The sequence below is a fragment of the Aquarana catesbeiana genome, linkage group LG01 (assembly GCF_042186555.1).
Source record: "Aquarana catesbeiana isolate 2022-GZ linkage group LG01, ASM4218655v1, whole genome shotgun sequence".
NCBI lineage: Eukaryota > Metazoa > Chordata > Amphibia > Anura > Ranidae > Aquarana > Aquarana catesbeiana.
Window position 1 is genome coordinate 305,349,941 of NC_133324.1, and position 20,252 is coordinate 305,370,192.

Below are 20,252 nucleotides of genomic sequence, written 5' to 3' on the forward strand. Positions count from 1 at the left end.
TTCCTTATACCATTCTTTATGCTTCTTGAATCCCGCACATTTTTCACTTTTAGTTCTTGTAAATCTTTTAAAATCATTCTTTTAAAAACTTCAATGTGTCCATCTTTCCCAGCAGGTGGATTAAAAAGAGATTTATTCTTCAAATTACTGAATACAATACCATTATTCTCTGGTGTAATTTTTCCTCTTCTTTCTAATGGATTACTGATCATGTATTTTTTTATCCTAAGACTCCTGATAAACTTATTAATATCCACATATGCATTAAATTTGTTAAGATTCTTCCTTGGGGCGAACTTTAATCCCTTGTCAAGTACTTTAATTTCTTCCGGTGTTAGTTCTACCCCACTAATGTTAATAATGCCTTCCCCTACTGTTCTCTTTTTCTTTTGTTTTTTGATTCCTGCTCGGCATCCTCTTCTCGTTTTTCGTTTTTTCCTTTCTTTCTTTCTACAGATCTTCTTGGGGTGTTTCTTTGATATTCCCCCCTGTCTTGATCCCTCTGTCCTTCTTGTTTCCTATCTTCTCTCCTCCTTGTTCTCCTGTCCGGGCTGGGATTCGGGGTACGTCTGTCCTGTCTCCGTGGGGGATCCTCGCGATAATGGCGTCTCGGAGACACTCAATGGCGTTGGTCTAAAAAACGATATGGTGTTCTCTCTCGTTCATACCTCACTGATTGCTGTTTTTGATACCAGGGTGATCTCCCTCCATCATCATACCTTTGCAACTGTTCATATCTATTATATATTGGAACAGCATAATGATCAAATCGTGGAGGAGAGTCCCTTCTTCTCTTTTCATATTGAGGATATCTCTCATCTCTCAAAGGTCTTTCTTCCCTTCTTGTTCTATCTGAGTGGTAGTTGTTTCTTTCTCCATTATTCTCATAGTTTTTCCACCTCCGATAGGGGGATCTTCTATCCCATGGGGACTGATGGTGGGATCTTCCTTGGTAGTTATTCGGATTTCCATTATTTTTCCAGAACGGTTTATACCAATTATTACCTTTCCACCTTTGTTTTTGTTGGGGGGTATTATAAATATTATAGTTACCCTGACTTCTAATAGCGGGTAGAGGCTCTTCATTTTTTCTTTCGTTTAAATTCTCCATCATTTTTACTTCTTTTATCGGAGTACTATTGTTTGAGTTTATAATTGCCTCTTCAATTTTATTTTGCCACTTAAACACCAGATCATCATTAAAATCTTTTATATCCCTCTGGTATTTTTTTCTTTTTCGTGCAGCTGTTTCTTTATCTTTCAGTTCCATATCATGATTCAATTGTTTGATTTTTGATTTAGTTATTGTGGATCCATATTGATGCGGGGATCCTTCTCGCATCTTGTATCACAGTTCATATGTTTTGTTATTTTTCATGCACAGTGGGATATTTTTGCTATCTAGAACATTATTATTGGCTATAAGAGTTGTTTATTTGACATTTTTTCACTTTTTTAGCATCAGGAATTATTATTTGCTTCTCAGTCATTTCGGGGGGCTATTATCTAGTTTTGTATATATTTATATTAGTGTCACTTTCTCCTTTTTATGCGTGGTGGCCAATACATCAGGCATCTCACTTTGCACTTGGCACTTTAATAGGTGACATTCACTCACACATTTTACATATAATTGGCACTGATGATTTGTTTTTTGATGGACTTCAGCCTGGGGCAATTATCAGTTCAGAGTTTATTTTTTTGTTAGAAATTAGTATTGTGGAGTTACCGCTAGGCACATTGCTTATCCCTTTATCTTTGGTTATAGGAGATCACTGATTGGATCAGAATTGCTGGTTTGGTACTGGATGATAGAGTAGCGCCACATATTTTATGTGAACTTAAGACATCTTGGGCAGTTACCAACACCATACATGAAGTTACAACTATATGCAGATCTTCCCCAGTACACTCGTCAACAGCGACGACAACTGAGCACCATCACTAAACCTCTCAACAACCACAAAATCCCATAGCAATGGAGATTCTCAACCAAACTTATAGTAACCAAAAATGGAGTGAAACACAATATAAATATAGTTGAAGAGGGCATACATTTGCTTTGCACCTGGGGAATCATACCTGACGAGGTGACATTAGCACGGCCAATCCTCAAGGAGAAGGAGCGAGCCTCCGTCCACAGCCGTCATACAACTAATGCCAAGTCAGTACCAGGTTAGTGGTGTCAATACATTTATACCAATGTTGCACTCCATCTCTGTGCCTGCCAGTTCTCTTAGACGACTGCTGATCCTTGTTACCCCTTACCCCTACTGTTACTTTTGTCTTAACCACAGACTTATCGTTTACCTCCTTACCCACCTTCCTCTCTAAGAGCACAAGAGGAAGCCCAGCTAAGATCTACCAACAGCAACAGCGCAACAAACGCGCCTACCCTAAGGAAGAACAGGTTCAACATCTACTAGACTGAACTGCATACCCACCTAACTGTAAGTATCGCATACTTAACTGAACTTCAGCATCCTACTACCCAAGATGGCAAAATTCTTATCGCTTAATGCAAAAGGGCTGAACCACCCAGCTAAAAGAACGTCCATGTGACGTACAGCATGGGACTCTCACAGCGAAGTCTTATGCATTCAAGAGACTCACTTTTAACTAACTGCAGAACCCTTATCCACCAATAAATACTTCCCCCAAATATTCCAAGCATCTGGTCCCTCGAAGAAAAATGGAGTCATGATAGCCATTAGGAATACAATCACCTTCAACCTACACAACTCTTGTGGACACAGAAAGCAGATCCCTCACACTTGACTGTACCCTAAACAACACCAGATATATGATAGTAAATATCTACGCACCCAACTCTAAACAAATAAGATTCCTAACTAAACTGATGAAGAAAAGTAATGGTTTCAGCCAAGGCCACCTCATTATATGTGGAGACTTCAATATTGTACCGGACAACTCTCTTGACACCTCTTCCCGTACCAGCAGACTCATGTCACCTATGGGATCCTTCATAAGGAACAATAACCTCTATGATATATGGAGGTGCCACCATCCCACCAAACGAGACTACTCCTTCTTTTTCCATTGCCACATCTCGTACACACGGATTGATTATTTTTGGTAGATAAATGGATCTTACCCAAAGTGATCGAATCGGCTATATCAACCACAACCTGGTCCAACCACACACCTGTCACAATGACTACGGATGACTCACTGTCTACTCCTCACACACGGATTTGGAGAGCCAATCCCTTGATCATACACTCACCAGTCCATTCAGCTTACATTAAGGAACGCTTGGAAGAATTTTTTACTCAAAACTAGGGAACTGTCTCTGATAATACTACTCTTTGGAATGCTCATAAAGCATTCATAAGGGGTATCATTATTCAAGTGAGTGCCAGAGAGAGGAGGAAGAGCTTACAACGGGTAGACACCCTCACATCTAGTATTAAAGCTTTAGAAATGCAAAACCAAACCAATGCTGACTCTACATTAAAAGCTGAAATAGGTCCTCTTAGGCAAGAACTGAGAACACATATATTAGACTCATTTGAAAAAGCTCAAACACGTTTCAAGGCTACACATTATTCCACAGGCAATAAGGCAAGGAAGGCTATGACCACCAGATTAAAATGGCACTATGCTAAAACTAAAATCATTATTCTATACCACCCTACCACACAAAAGAAATTATTAGAACCACAAGCTACTGCAGATGCATTCAGCCACTATTATAGTACACTGTACAACCTAAAAGATGACCCCTCTGTCACACAACCATCTACACAGGACATAGAAGCATTCTTACAAGAAATAAATCTCCCTAAATTGTCAAAGGAACAACTCACTACACTAAATGCACCATTCTCACCACCAGAAATTATGAATATAATCTCTGCTCTACCATCTAATAAATCCCCAGGACCAGATGGCTTCACTGGCGAGTACTACAAGCAGTTTTGAACAGTGCTAGCACCCTTTTTGTCAAAATTCTGTAACAACGCTGCCTCTTCCTCCTCTCTCCTACCAGAAATGTTGAATGCATTGATTATAATGTTGCCAAAGCCAGGGAAGGACCCTACCTCACCACAAAACTTCCGACCCGCTTCTCAATTTAGATACAAAAATACACGCAAAACTCATAGCCACAAGACTGATAAACTTAATGCCCATATTGATTAATCAAGACTCATCAGAGTTTACAAAAGGGAGGCAAACATTCGATGCAACATGCAGACTTATCAACATAATTCACACTGCTGAGAGAACTCGAACGTCTTCTCTGCTCCTATCTCTGGATGCAGAGAAGACATTTGACTGGGTCCACTAGTCTTACCTAAAAGCGAACCTTTGCAAATTTGGATTTCAGAGACCCATTCTGTCTGCTATACAAGCGTTATACTCAGCTCCAACTGCCCAAGTTTACACCTCTGAGATGCTATCCAAACCATTCCAAATTACTAATGGCACCTGACAAGGATGCCCCTTATCACCACTTATCTTTAACCTCAACCCCTAGCAGAACACATAAGATCGAACACTACAATCACGGGATTTGAAATCGGCACCATAGAAGACAAAATTAACCTATTGTGATAATAATGATTGCCAACCCCCTTGCTTCCCTGGCTTCGGTACACCTGTTGCTACAAAGATTCAGTACCATATCCTACTATAAGGTAAATGAAAATAAATCCTACATATTATGCCCCGTACAACGGCCGGACTTCCCGACAGAAAAAGTCTAATGGGAGATTTTGGTCGGACATTTCTACCGTGTGTATGCCCCATCAGACTTTTTCTGTTGTCATTTCCGACGGACTCAGATATAGAACATGTTCTAAATCTTTCCGTCGGAAATGCCAACGGAGTTTAGCCCGTTGGCAAGTTCGGCCATGTGTACGCGGCATTAGACCTAGGATTAGATGCTGTGACCAGCAACTTACTTAGAAACTGCCTCACATATCCATGGGCAGACACTGGAATATCCTATCTAGGAATCACCCTTACTAAATCTACAAGAGGTCTATGCGCCAATAATTATACTGAAGCCAAACAAATGCTTACAAGAGAAACAGCCAAACTCTCCAAACATGAACTCATGGTCAGGACGACTGGCAGCATTCAAGATGTTAGTCCTGCCCAAATTGCTCTATCTATTCCAAACATTGTAGCTGCCACTTTCACACTCATACCTCCACTCTCTCCAATCCATCCTAAGCCACTACGTGTGGCAAGGGAAAAAACCCAGGAGCAACCACACAAAACTTATTAAACACAGAATCGCAGATGGGATGGGCTACATTGACCTGAAAGACTACTGTCTAGCTACCATACTATCACAACTGAAAGACTGGATGAACACAACACCCACCACACTCTGGGGTGATATAGAAAACAACATGACACCAGGGAACAACCTTAAAAATTGGTTACTTAGCACTCCCACTAGAAGGATCCACTTGACCCACTATTCCCCAACCATCCGAGCATCCATCAAAGCATGGAAAACATTACACTACACTAAATGGTCACAACTCTTGAACAAAACCATCCAAATACCCTTGCACATGATACAATTCCTATCTCAGGACCTGAACATACCCGCCTGGTTTTCAGAACAGGCGAACCACATATCAGAACTCTGCACCAAGGTGACAAGCAAACCCTTCACACAAATTCAAAGAGACTACAATGCACCCACCAAAGACTACTTCACATATTACAGATTGCAACAATGTCTATTAGCGCATCTCCTTTTAGAAGGAACACTGCCTACAAAGATTCAGAACTTCCTTTTCACCGAAAACATTGATTCCAAAGGAATCTCCCCATTTTACTCTACACTACAAGAAAAGACTGTTTCACAAATCCAAACCCATTAGTGATTGGGAAGAAGATTTACAAACACAGTTCACCGAACAACAATGGCAAACAGCTATAAAATCAATATATAGAACAACTAACTGCACTTCCTTATGGGAACTAACACAAAAAAACCACGATGAGATTGTACTTGACACCACAGAGATTGGCTAAATTTCAGACACACTCCTCATCTAACTGTTGGAGTGAATGCAAGCAAATGGGCACTCTTTTACATACTTTGTGGTCATGTCCACCACTGAAGAAAGAGGTAGAAAACATGCTACAAAAAGTACTACATCTTCCAATCACCCTCAAATACTGCTGGCAACAATACTCCTAATAACTAGAAGATTGAAGACAAAAGATGTTCCCCAAATTGCAGATGTAATTGCTCTAGTGCAAACACACTACACATATGAAACTACTTTCGCGTGGTAAACCCTTACACTCCCGACTTCATGAATTATGGCTCCCTTGGGAACATTGGTATGTAAAACGTTATATTTAGATATTGTGAAAACCCAAATCATTAGATGATCACTTATTACAGTAAATTTAACATGTTGTGCTCTCTCTTTGCTCTTTCTCTCCCTCCCTCTCTCTCTCTTCCTACCCCCTTCTTCCTTCCCTACTCTCCCTCCTCCTCCTACTCTCCAAAGTAGTATATATCCTACTTTTGTTTCTATACTTACCATTGACTGTTGTTACTATAGTTTAAAACAGCAACAACGCACCCTGTTATGTGCGTACCCTTGGCAATGCAAATTAATGTTATGCAAAGTTATCTGTATTGCTTATTGCCATGCATATACCTGATTTCACATCTGTATCACCAAAAAATTTTCAATAAAAAATCTATTGATAAGAAAAAAAAATTGCACTTGCTCGTGGAATGGCGCCAAACTATGGTACAATAAAAAATCTCCAGAGGCGTCACTTTAAAAATGTATACAGGTTACCAGTTTAGGGTTAAAGAGGAGGTCTAGTGCTAGAATTATTGCTCTCACTCAGGCGTTTGTGGCGATACCTCACATGTGTAGTGCAAACAGCCATTTGCATATATGGGCGTGACCTATGTATGCATTCACTACTGTGAGTGAGCATGCAGAGACGTGTTTACAAGTTAAAATAATTTTTTTTTGCTAGAAAATTACTTAGAACCCCCAAACATTATATATATATTTTTTTTTTTCCAGACACCCTAGAGAATAAAATGGCGGTCATTGCAATACTTTATGTCACACCGTATTGGCGCAGCGGTCTTACAAGCGTAATTTTTTGGGAAAAAAATAGGATTTTTAAAACAGCTAACCTGTAAAATCCTTTTCTTGGAGTACATCATAGGACACAGAGCCTCAAGTAATTACTTAGTGGGTTATGGGCCTACCTTCAGGTGTTGACACTGGTATAACCAATACAGGAAGTTGACTCCCCTATATAACCCCTCCTCCTTCCAGGAGTCCTCAGTTTTTGTAGCCAAGCAATATAAGCAATATACTCTCACCCCATAAAACAGAGGGGCGGGAGCTCTGTGTCCTATGATGTACTCCAAGAAAAGGATTTTACAGGTAAGCTGTTTTAAAAATCCTATTTTCTTTATCGTACATCATAGGACACAGGGCCTCAAGTAATTACTTGGTGGGATGTCCCATAGCAATACTACTTGAGGGGAGGGAGACACAACCCGTAGGGCACCCCCAGACCTTGAGGAATTATACTGCTGCTTGCAGCACACTGCGCCCAAAGGCGATATCCTCATTCCATTTTACATCTACTTGATAAAATTTTGTAAATGTATGCACTAAAGACCAAGTTGCGGCCTTGCAGATCTGAGACATGGAGGCCTGGTGACGCACTGCCCAAGAAGCAACAATCGCTCTGGTAGAGTGCGCCTTAACTTGAAAAGGGGGAATCTCTCCCTTTAAATCATAAGTTCGAATTATAATTTGCTGAATCCACTTAGCCACAGTGGATTTTGACGCTGCCTGTCCTTTTTTAGGACCCTCTGGCAGAACAAATAAGATGTCAGTCTTACGAATCTGAGCATTTTTCTTTAAATAGATCTTCACTGCTCTCACCACATCAAGATAATGTAGTGACTTTTCTTCCTTGGAACATAGTTTTGTAAAAAATGATGGCAGCACAATATCTTCATTCAGATGAAAGCCTGAAACCACTTTTGGCAAAAAGCCTGGACGAGGGCGTAACACCACTCTGTCCTCATGAATAATCAAATATGGCTCTTTACAGGAAAGAGCAGCCAATTCTGAAACCCTCCTTGCTGAGGATATAGCAACCAAAAATATCAGCTTCCTAGTCAGAAGGACTAAGGGAACATCTGTAATGGTTCGAATGGCGGTTTTTGTAACACTGACAAAACTAAATTCAAGTCCCAAGGGCTTAAGGGTGATTTCACTGGCGGATTAATCCGCATCACTCCTTGCATGAAACCCCGGACTAAAGAATGCATAGCAAGTGGTCTTTGAAATAAAATTGATAAGGCTGAGACTTGGCCCTTAATAGTACTCAGGGCCAACTTCATCTCTACGCCTACTTGTAGAAAGGCAAGAATTCGGCCTCTAATATATCTCCGAGGGTGCCAACCCTTGGATTCACACCAGGAAACATAAGCTTTCCAGACTCTATAATATATAGCTCTAGAAGCTGGCTTCCTAGCATTAATTAAAGTAGAAATAACTGCACTGGAAAGCCCACGTCTTTTCAGAATGTGGGTCTCAATAGCCAGGCCATTAAATTTAGCATTCGTAAAGTAGGATGGAATATCGGCCCCTGTGAGAGCAGGTCTGGCCTTAGTGGAAGGGACCACAGATCCTCCACTGCCATCTTTACGACCTCTGCATACCATGACCTTCTGGGCCATGCTGGTGCTGCCAGAATTACCTGTTTTCTTTCCAGCTTGATCCTGCAAAGAAGTCAAGGCAGCAACTGAATAGGAGGAAATGCATAGATCAGTAAAAGCTGATCCCACAGTATCATCAACGCGTCTGTTCTGCTTGCGAATGGATCCTTTGTTGTGGACACAAAGTTGACTAACTCTATGTTGCACTGGATGCTAGAAGATCTACATCCGGAGTCCCCCATCCTTGACAAACAGCCCGAAACATGTCGGGGTGAATAGACCATTCCCCTGGGAATAATCTGCTGGCGGCACATGTAGTGCGCAAGCCAGTTCTCTATTCCCGGAATGAAGACTGCACGGAATATTTCTTTCTGCCCAAGTTAGAATATGGTTCACTTCTCTCTGCACTGAGAGATTCTTGGTGCCCCTTTTGGTGATTGATATAGGCCACAGCCGTGGCATTGATGGATTGGATCCTGTCGGGACAATCCCTTAACCTGGAAGTCCAGGCTTTTAGAGCCAGACGCACTGCCCGAATCTCTAGGATGTTGATGGGCAAGGCTCTTCCAGTTCTTGAACACTGTCCTTGGACAGTTGTTTTCTCTGTCATTACCACTTTCCAGAAAAGTGGTTTGAAGTATTTACCCTTTAGGACATTCTTTAGTAACCACCAATTGAGGCTTTTGGGACACCCTTGGGGACAGCCGCATTGGCAGGTCCAAAGCTTGGATCGTTTTGTACCAAGAAAATAGAATACTGTTTTGCAACAGTTTCGAATGGAACTGGGCAAAGGGAACTGCTTCGAATGAAGCCACCATCCTTTCTAACAACCTCATGCAAAGGTGAATGGAGGGACCTCCTTTTGACCTGACCATCCACACCAACTCTTTTATAGAGTGGTGTTTTTTTTTTTTTTTTTTTCTCTGGGCAAGAAGACCCTTTTTCTGGGCTGTATCTATGATTAGACCCAAATACTGCAGCCCTTTTTTAGCGATTTTAATGGAGACTTTACTAGGTTGAGAATGCAACCCAGACCTTTCCAGGTAACTGGTTGTAATGCGTACACCTTACTCCGAACAGCGATTGGTCTATTAGCAATTGATCGTCTAGGTATGCCAAGACTGTTTAAGTCCTGTGCCCTTGACCTGGCTACAGGTGGGGCTAGCACCTTTGTGAACACTCGAGGTGTAGCCAGCCCGAAGAGCAAGGCTATAAACTGAAATGCTGCTGTTCTACTTCGAACCACAGAAACCTTTGGTGAGCGGGAAATATATGGACATGCAGATATGCATCCCTGATGCCGATAGGCGCCAGAAGTTTTCCTCCTTGCAGGATAGAAACTACTGACTTGATCGACTCCATAAAAAGGAGCGGATCTTCAGGAACTGATTTAGATTCTTTTAGATCTAGAATGGATCTGTTGAATTTCTGCGTGGCTCTGTACATGTACAGGAAACACATGAAAAAGGCAGTGAAGGTTCCAAGGAACCTAAGAAAAAAGAGAACTATCAGATGACTCTACTAGAGGTAGCTTGAAAGAGACACAAATCATCTCTGTAAGAGGTTTGCACCAGCAATTTCTCAGATTGCGAGGCTGAAAAAAAGTTAAACTCTAGTTGTCTCCTCTGCAGAGGAGTACTCGGTTTGCCTTTCTTTCCGATTACCTGAGGGTAATCCTTCATCCTCTACCCACTGTTCCCTTGATAAGGGATCTCAGGTGGGGGAGGGGGATCTAACACGCTTCTCATCCTTGGATAGCGGATGCGATTAAAATCGCTAATTTTCCTTCTAGGCCCTGCAGGGCGGAGGAAAAACACATCTTCAATCATGTATACAGGGGCTGAATATTTTCTCCTCTTAGGCTTAGTTTCCACTATTGCAACCCCAAAGTTGCGTGATTTTATTGTGATCCTTTGCCGCCGAGAATACGTCGGGGTGCGATTTTGATGCGACAGGAAACAAATCCTGTGTATTCTAGAGGTTTAAGGACCTCAAGTCGCATCAAAGTGGTACCAAAGTAGTGCAGGGACTACCTTGAAGTCGCACAAATCTGAACAGTATTTTTTGGAAATCATTCCCCAGAGTTTGACAGTGGAGGCCATCACCGCTGCCTAGAGGCAGCTGCCCCTGCATAGGGGAAGGAACCTGTTTAAGTGACTTGTCCAAGATCACAAGGAGCCAACGTGAGGATGAGGTCCCACGTCTTTCAGGAAGCCTCCCATGGCTACACTGGCCATCAGAGTAGTTCACTAATGAAGGAGACACTCCTCACAGGTTAACGCCGACATGTGGATCTGAACCCATGTCTGTATGTCAGGAAGTCTCCCATGGCTGTACTGGCCGTCAGAGTACTTAACCTGTGAGCTGTTGTGGCTTCACTTTAAATAAAAGGGCATTTATACTTTCTACTGGACAAAAGAGCTTTACTGCTAGAAATCATTTGGATTTATTTCACCAAACCTTCCCCAATGAAAAGGGAAACTAGTCAGACACCCTTTTTTGCAAGTTGTTTTGGCTGACCAACCCTTTTAACCACAGGGTCCTAAGCATGTGTTTTAGCACAAGAGCAAGGCGACACGCCTGGTGGATAGGGTCTTTTATGGCATCTATGGCGAAACATAGCGCCATTGGTAGGAGGATTTTAACAAAAAAATTCCAACTCCTTATCTGTTAGATGCTTAAGCAATTATGCATCTTTATTGATGCTGGAAATCGCAGCGTCTACTGCTGGTATTTTCCAACCTTTGTGAATTTTTCCTCCATGATAGAGAACTGAGAAACTCTTTGGAGGGAAAAAATGCTTATCCAGATGATCCCATTCAGCATAAATAAGCGCTGTAAAAGGTTTTTTTTAAAAAAAAAAACAAAGAAGGGACCTGGACTTTCAGCTTACTCTGTTAGCAGTAGTATAAAAAGTGGAATGAACCATCTCTATAAGAGTTTGCACCATCAATCTCTCAGATTGTGAGGTTGCACAAGGTTCATCAACTGTTGTTTCCTTCGCAGAGGAAAATTTGGCTTGTTTTTCCCCATGATCACCTGAGGATAACACCTCATCCTGTGCCCACTGTTCCCTTGGAAAAAGGGGTTTGAGGTGGGGGAGGGGGGATCTAGCATGCTTCCTATCCTCTTGGATGGAGAATGCGATTAAAGCCGCTAATCTTCCTTCTAAGCCCAACAGGGCAGAGGAGAATGCATCTTCAGTCACATACACAGGGGCTGAAGTGTGAGAAGCAGTTGCACCATCAATTGCTTCCAATGATTCACCCTAGCTTGCCATGTCAGGTATCTCCGGAGAGGATGACAGTGTGGAGGCATGACTGGAGTTCCCAGCGCCTGGGGGTGGAATCCTTGGTACCTTTGTGGTACACTGGAAATCAAATGTGCTAAGCACAACAGCAGAAGCACTTTAACAAATTATGGTATTTGCTGAACAATAGTTTTAGCAAAAGAAAACAATGTCACCATAAGGATCAGCCTTTGATGCTGAGTACCATAATATTTCCTGTGCTGGAAATTAGGGATGAGCCGAACACCCCCCTGTTCGGTTCGCACCAGAACATGCGAACAGGAAAAAAGTTCGTTCGAACATGTGAACACCGTTAAAGTCTATGGGACACGAACATGAATAATCAAAAGTGCTAATTTTAAAGGCTTATATGAAAGTTATTGTCATAAAAAGTGTTTGGGGACCTGGGTCCTGCCCCAGGGGACATGGATCAATGCAAAAAAAAGTTTTAAAAACGGCCGTTTTTTCAGGAGCAGTGATTTTAATAATGCTTAAAGTCAAACAATAAAAGTGTAATATCCCTTTAAATTTCGTACCTGGGGGGTGTCTATAGTATGCCTGTAAAGGGGCGCATGTTTCCTGTGTTTAGAACAGTCTGACAGCAAAATGACATTTTGAAGGAAAAAACTCATTTAAAACTACTCGCGGCTATTGCATTGCCGACAATACACATAGAAGTTCATTGATAAAAATGGCATGGGAATTCCCCAAAGGGGAACCCCGAACCAAAATTAAAAAAAAAAAATGACGTGGGAGTCCTCCTAAATTCCATACCAGGCCCTTCAGGTCTGGTATGGATATTAAGGGGAACCCCGGCCAAAATTAAAAAAAAAAATGACGTGGGGTTCCCCCTAAATTCCATACCAGACCCTTCAGGTCTGGTATGGATTTTAAGGGGAACCCCGCGCCAAAAAAAAAAAAAAAACGGCGTGGGGTCCCCCCAAAAATCCATACCAGACCCTTATCCGAGCACGCAACCTGGCAGGCCGCAGGAAAAGAGGGGGGGACGAGAGTGCGGCCCCCCCTCCCTCCTGAACCGTACCAGGCCACATGCCCTCAACATTGGGAGGGTGCTTTGGGGTAGCCCCCCAAAACACCTTGTCCCCATGTTGATGAGGACAAGAGCCTCATCCCCACAACCCTGGCCGGTGGTTGTGGGGGTCTGCGGGCGGGGGGCTTATCGGAATCTGGAAGCCCCCTTTAACAAGGTGACCCCCAGATCCCGGCCCCCCCCTGTGTGAAATGGTAAGGGGGTACATAAGTACCCCTACCATTTCACGAAGAAAGTGTCAAAAATGTTAAAAATGACAAGAGACAGTTTTTGACAATTCCTTTATTTAAATGCTTCTTCTTTCTTCTATCTTCCTTCATCTTCTGGTTCTTCTGGTTCTTCTGGCTCTTCTGGTTCTTCCTCCGGCGTTCTCGTCCAGCATCTCCTCCGCGGCGTCTTCTGTCTTCTTCTCCTCGGGCCGCTCCGCACCCATGGCATGGGGGGGAGGCTCCCGCTCTTCTCTTCTTCTTTTCCTCTCTTCTTCTCTTCTTCTTTTCTTCTTTTCTTCTCCGGGCCGCTCCGCAATCCATGCTGGCATGGAGGGAGGCTCCCGCTGTGTGACGGTGCTCCTCGTCTGACAGTTCTTAAATAACGGGGGGGGGGCCACCCGGTGACCCCGCCCCCCTCTGACGCACGGTGACTTGACGGGACTTCCCTGTGGCATTCCCCGTGACGTCACAGGGAAGTCCCGTCAAGTCACCGTGCGTCAGAGGGGGGCGGGGTCACCGGGTGGCCCCGCCCCCCCGTTATTTAAGAACTGTCAGACGAGGAGCGCCGTCACACAGCGGGAGCCTCCCTCCATGCCAGCATGGATTGCGGAGCGGCCCGGAGAAGAAAAGAAGAAAAGAAGAAGAGAAGAAGAGAAGAAAAGAAGAAGAGAAGAGCGGGAGCCTCCCCCCCATACCATGGGTGCGGAGCGGCCCGAGGAGAAGAAGATAGAAGACGCCGCGGAGGAGATGTTGGACGAGAACGCCGGAGGAAGAACCAGAAGAGCCAGAAGAACCAGAAGAACCAGAAGATGAAGGAAGATAGAAGAAAGAAGAAGCATTTAAATAAAGGAATTGTCAAAAACTGTCTCTTGTCATTTTTAACATTTTTGACACTTTCTTCGTGAAATGGTAGGGGTACTTATGTACCCCCTTACCATTTCACACAGGGGGGGGGCCGGGATCTGGGGGTCACCTTGTTAAAGGGGGCTTCCAGATTCCGATAAGCCCTCCGCCCGCAGACCCCCACAACCACCGGCCAGGGTTGTGGGGATGAGGCCCTTGTCCTCATCAACATGGGGACAAGGTGTTTTGGGGGGCTACCCCAAAGCACCCTCCCAATGTTGAGGGCATGTGGCCTGGTACGGTTCAGGAGGGAGGGGGGGCCGCACTCTCGTCCCCCCCTCTTTTCCTGCGGCCTGCCAGGTTGCGTGCTCGGATAAGGGTCTGGTATGGATTTTTGGGGGGACCCCACGCCGTTTTTTTTTTTTTTTTTTGGCGCGGGGTTCCCCTTAAAATCCATACCAGACCTGAAGGGTCTGGTATGGAATTTAGGGGGAACCCCACGTCATTTTTTTTTTTAAATTTTGGCCGGGGTTCCCCTTAATATCCATACCAGACCTGAAGGGCCTGGTATGGAATTTAGGGGGACTCCCACGTCATTTTTTTTTTTTAATTTTGGTTCGGGGTTCCCCTTTGGGGAATTCCCATGCCGTTTTTATCAATGAACTTCTATGTGTATTGTCGGCAATGCAATAGCCGCGAGTAGTTTTAAATGAGTTTTTTCCTTCAAAATGTCATTTTGCTGTCAGACTGTTCTAAACACAGGAAACATGCGCCCCTTTACAGGCACACTATAGACACCCCCCAGGTACGAAATTTAAAGGGATATTACACTTTTATTGATTGACTTTAAGCATTATTAAAATCACTGCTCCTGAAAAAATGGCCGTTTTTAAAACTTTTTTTTGCATTGATCCATGTCCCCTGGGGCAGGACCCAGGTCCCCAAACACTTTTTATGACAATAACTTGCATATTAGCCTTTAAAATTAGCACTTTTGATTTCTCCCATAGACTTTTAAAGGGTGTTCCTCGGCATTCGAATTTGCCGCGAACACCCCAAATTGTTCGCTGTTCGGTGAACTTGCGAACAGCCAATGTTCGAGTCGAACATGAGTTCGACTCGAACTCGAAGCTCATCCCTACTGGAAATGCCTGTTTACACACCTTTACATGCCCAGCGCTCCTGTGTCTTAGTGTGACAGACTTCTGTCTTCAGCATATGAACTGAGAGCCTCAGGTGAGAACCTGATTACACATAAGTGTCAGCTGTTACCGCACCTCTCCAGGAGGAGAGGGGAGGGGGAGGGGAATTTTTATCAGCAGTGTTTGTTAAGCTCCTAGTTTTAAAGGAAGACTTTATACAAAAAAATGCAAATGGCTGGTTTTGTATGTTCATAAACTACTGCTGTAACCCCTTTAGATCCCTCAGAAGAGGAACACCATCTGTTCAATTAAGAACTCCCCTCTGGCTGCAGGGACCACACCCGCTGCTATAGACATACACAGAGCTGCTGAAAAAGCATCGTACTAGGTAAGTGTAATATACTCCCTCTAGAGGAGACATTTTAAGGCATACAGTTATACATTTTATATATATATATATATATATATATATATATATATATATATATAAAAATATATATATATATATATGTGTATTTTTTTGGAGAAAAAGGCATAGGTGGACTTTTTACAGTTCCTAGGCTTCTCCCCTTACCTTATCCTCGCTGCAGGATACTGCTGATTTAACAGGCAGGTCGAACTTTCACCCATCATGGCGGGCAGCGTAGTTAAACCTTCAAAGACTGGGGCCCTTTTAATAGGGGTTCCACTCCTTTGGACCTGTATAGCACCCCTCAGGAACAACTTTAGGTAATATGAAAAACCAAAAAGAGTCCTGGTTCCTATTGTCCAGCTCTCAAAGAGAAGCTTACAGGCAAAACCTCGTTCTTCAATGCGAGGCCCAGGTACCATCCTATGGCCTCAGTGGCGAGGATGGATCCATTTGTGGAGGTTTTTTAAATCCAGCATAGATCCCTCCCTGGAGCTCCTCAGAGCACATCTTCACTTGTGACCAACACCTTAGACACTGGCGAAAAAACTGAGGACTCCTGGAAGGAGGAGGGGTTATATAGGGGAGTCAACTTCCTGTATTGGTTATACCAGTGTCAACAACTGAAGGTAGGCCCATAACCCACCAAGTAATTACTTGAGGCTCTGTGTCCTTTGATGTACGATAAAGAAATACACTTTTTTGACTTAAAACAATAAGACAACAGTAAAGTTAGCCCAATTTTTTTATACTGTGAAAGATAATACGCCCAGTAAATTGATACCCAACATGTCATGCTTCAAAATTGCACCTGCTCGTGGAATGGTGACAAACTTTTACCCTTAAAAATCTCCATAGGCGACGTTTAAAAATGTCTACAGGTTACATGTTTTAGAGTCAGAGGAGGTCTAGGGCTAGAATTATTGCTCTCACTCTAACGATCGCGCCGATACCTCACATATGTGGTTTGAACACCATTTTCATATGCGGGCACAACTTACATATGCGTTCGCTTCTGCGCGCGAGCTTGGCGAGATGGGGCGCTTTAAATATATATATTTTTTTATTATTTATTTTACTTTTTTATTTTTACACTGTTCTTTTTAAAAAAAAAATAAATTGGGTCACTTTTATTCCTATTACAAGGAATATAAACATCCCTTGTAATAGAAAAAAAGCATGGCAAATGTAAGATCTGGGGTCAAAAGACCTCAGATCTCATCTATACACTAAAATGCATTAAAAAAAATATCCCCTTTAAGAGCATTGGGCGGCAGTGACGTTTGACGTCGCTTCTGCCCTCCAATGCTATGGAGCCGAGCGGGGGCCATCTTTCCCTCACTCGGCATCCAGACAGTGAGGGGAGCGAATGCAATTGTCTCCGTCGCTACCGACGGCTCCAGTAAGCGGCGGAGATGACCGGAGCGACGTGGGGGGGCCTCTCCCATCCCCGATAAACATGATCTTGCGGTGAATCCGCCATTGAGACCACTTTCATCTTAAAGAGGATAGTCCGCCATTTTTTTAAATACCGGGGTTATGGCAGCTAGCTGCTGCCATAACAATGGTATTTAACATCACAATAGCGATGTATAATGATGGCGGCTGGTCCTTAAGTAGTTAAAAATATATATATATTTATATATATATATTTTTTTTTTTATTTTGATCATATTTTTTAATTTTTACACTGTAGTAAAAAAAAAAAAAATTGATCACTTTTATTGCTATTGCAAGGAATGTAAGCATCCCTTGCGATAACAATACAACATGACAGGTGCTCTTTATGGAGAGATCTGGGGTCTAAAAGACCCCAAATCTCTCCTCTACCCTTGCAAGCCAAAAAAATTTCATCCAATCATATTTGAGTTTTTATTAATTCTTTTTTTTTAATTAATTTTGAAAAAAGAGAAACATCATTACAAAACAAACTTAAAAGAAGAAAAGAGAAAACAATACAAGACAAATTATCACATTCCACATGTACATATACATATACAGTACTCCTTATCTACATTTTGAGACCCCTCAAAATGTAGATAAATAATTCCGGGACTCTCCCAGGGGGAAAGGGAGAGGGGGAGAGAAAGAGAGAGAGAGAGAGAACAAAAAAATTTAATAAAAAACACACCCCAATACTCTCCCCTATCCCAAAACATCAAATATTGTGCTTTTGTGGTGAGGCCGTCCATTATTGTGAATTTTTTATTTTACCATGTTAAGGGGTAAAGCCCGAGATACCTACTAACCACTATCTTGCCAGTTCCACCCAAAGGAAGAGGAAAAGAAGAAAAAAAGAAAAAAGGGGAGGGGTTGAGACCAGTCAAGTAAAACATAGATTTTGAGTGGCTTATATCACAATTACATCGTTTATTGACTAAGCCCAATAATGGTTTTTAGAAATAATTTTAAATTAATATATGAAAGCTTTGGAAAATTTGCACAAGCATCTACATTGCACCTAATCCTTGTCATGATTTCACTTTTAGTGCCTGTTAATGATTAGTAAAAAAGAGTAAGCATAACACCAAACTTATATAAACAAAATTCAGCAAAGCCCTGGAGCCGCACTCCACTTCCAAAGGGGTAAATCAACTTTATTGGCCAGCGCAAGCACAGACCTTTCAACCAGGATCTTCCCTCTACCATGGTTCACCCCATACTGGTGCTTACCCTTTTAGGAATGGATTTGATATCTCCTCTATGTGTTACCTATATATGTTCTCTCTTATGGTAGCTATCCATCACTGAGATTTAATTCCTAATTTTAGGAGGATGGATTCAATGACAGATGGGATGACAGGTGGGAACCTCTTGGATGGTACCTAGGGTCTATCCCCAGGGGCCCTTTCTTCTTGTCAGTAGAGGCTGGCCTTGTCGCTTCAGTGACCCCCCCCATGTTCTCTAACTTGTTACATGCATTAACATTAATCTTTTCTGAGTAACATCCTTTAAACAAACATGAATTGCTCTTTCCCTGTTAACCCAAATTGGTTTATTCAGTGTATGAATTATAACATTATTACCATGAAATATTTTTGACTTACCACTTTGCTGAAATTGGTATTGATTACACCCAGCGCCAGGCCATTTACTCTGATGTTCATGAAACGCAAAGCTTGTGCCAAAATATTGGTTAATCCAAATAACGTTGTCTTAGTTATTGCATATGGACCAAAATGCTGGAAAATAAATATTACAAATTCTTTATAAATAGATATTTCTGTATGTATTTCTATACAGAGAGATAGAGAGACAGAGGAGAGTCTACACATGTGTTTCTTTTGTTACAATATGATTTTTTTATTACCACAGAGGTTCCTACCACAGAGGAGCCTTGCTAGATAGACGCAAGCAAAACATCTGGGGGCTCGTGCCACGATCTGTGCTATAATTCAACTGAAGCAGACCTGTTTTTCTGTAGTGTGTTGTGTAGCTTGTGCTAGGTAAAATGCTGTGTAAGCTGTTTAGGAAAAGCAAGGCTGCAGAGGGTTCTGGTGGCCAGAAGGAAGTGTGCAGCTTACCTATCTGGGCCAGAGACAATGAGTGGGAGCCTCTTGCTAAAGAATTTGTGAAATATGCTTCTCCCTTGAAGCTGACTTGGGGTGATAAAGTCTCAGATCATTTTGTAGATTTTAGCCTTAAGGGGTTGGATTTAAGTAAAAAAGAGAAGGGGACAGTGTCCACAGTGGGCTGGTATTTCCTTAATGCTATTTACACTGAATCACAGAGAAGGGAGAAGGCAGAGGCAGAAGTTAAGGTATTAAAAGACCAGCTAGCAGTTCCTTTAGAGTGTGTGCGTTCAACTGCTAGTCGGGCTGATGATTTGCAAGAGCGGTGTACAGCCCTCATGACCAAATCAATTAATGCCTTAAGGAAAAGGAAGGGCCATAAACCTGTTAGTAAAGCCAGGGTATGTGCCATTGTCACATCCCAAAATTGGGATTGTGAGGATGTGCTCTCCGCAAATGATAGTGAGGATGAGGAGATAGAGTTTGCTATTTCGCATGATGATCTGCTAGTGCGAAAGAAAAAGTATGCCAGACCTCTCATTACTAAGCATAGGAAACGGCAACATGATAGAGAGGATATGGCAGATGGGGAGGTGCATTATCGCAACCCCAGAGATGTTGAATTTGAAGAAGTACGGGAGTTTACACAAACTGAACTCCATGAGCTGGCAAAACAATACAAACAAAGGTCTGGGAAGCCCCTATTGACCTGGCTCCTACGCTTATGGGATGAAGGGGCGGACAGTGTTGTTTTGTCAGGTGAGGAAGCAGTGACTATGGGAGTGTTAACCCATGATCCACAATTGCGTCAGGCAATGCGAAAAGCCCGAGAGTTTAGCGTGAATTTTTCACTGTTAGACCTCGTGAGAGAAGGAATAATCCGAGTATACGCTAGTCCTACTGACCTGGAAAATACCTGCTCATGGAGAGTAATAGGAGAGGGTATTTCCAGGTTATGTGAGATGGGTTGTATAACCGGATTAAATACGTTTCCTGAATGGATGGGTCCAGATATGGAACCCTTTACGTCTGCTCTGCACTCTAAGCTGATAAAGTCTGCGCCATTTAATCTCAGGGATCCATTATT

The 20,252-nt window shown here is 42.6% G+C and overlaps 1 protein-coding gene across 1 annotated transcript in view; it reads right to left on the bottom strand.

Moving 5' to 3' along the window:
* Positions 1-20,252, bottom strand: part of LOC141143765 (dehydrogenase/reductase SDR family member 4-like) — a 110,670-nt gene that overhangs the window by 30,370 nt on the left and 60,048 nt on the right. Inside the window, exon 7 of the mRNA XM_073629353.1 lies at positions 18,701-18,835. Coding sequence (XP_073485454.1) covers positions 18,701-18,835 — 135 coding nt within the window. The remainder of the gene's footprint in view (positions 1-18,700; positions 18,836-20,252) is intronic.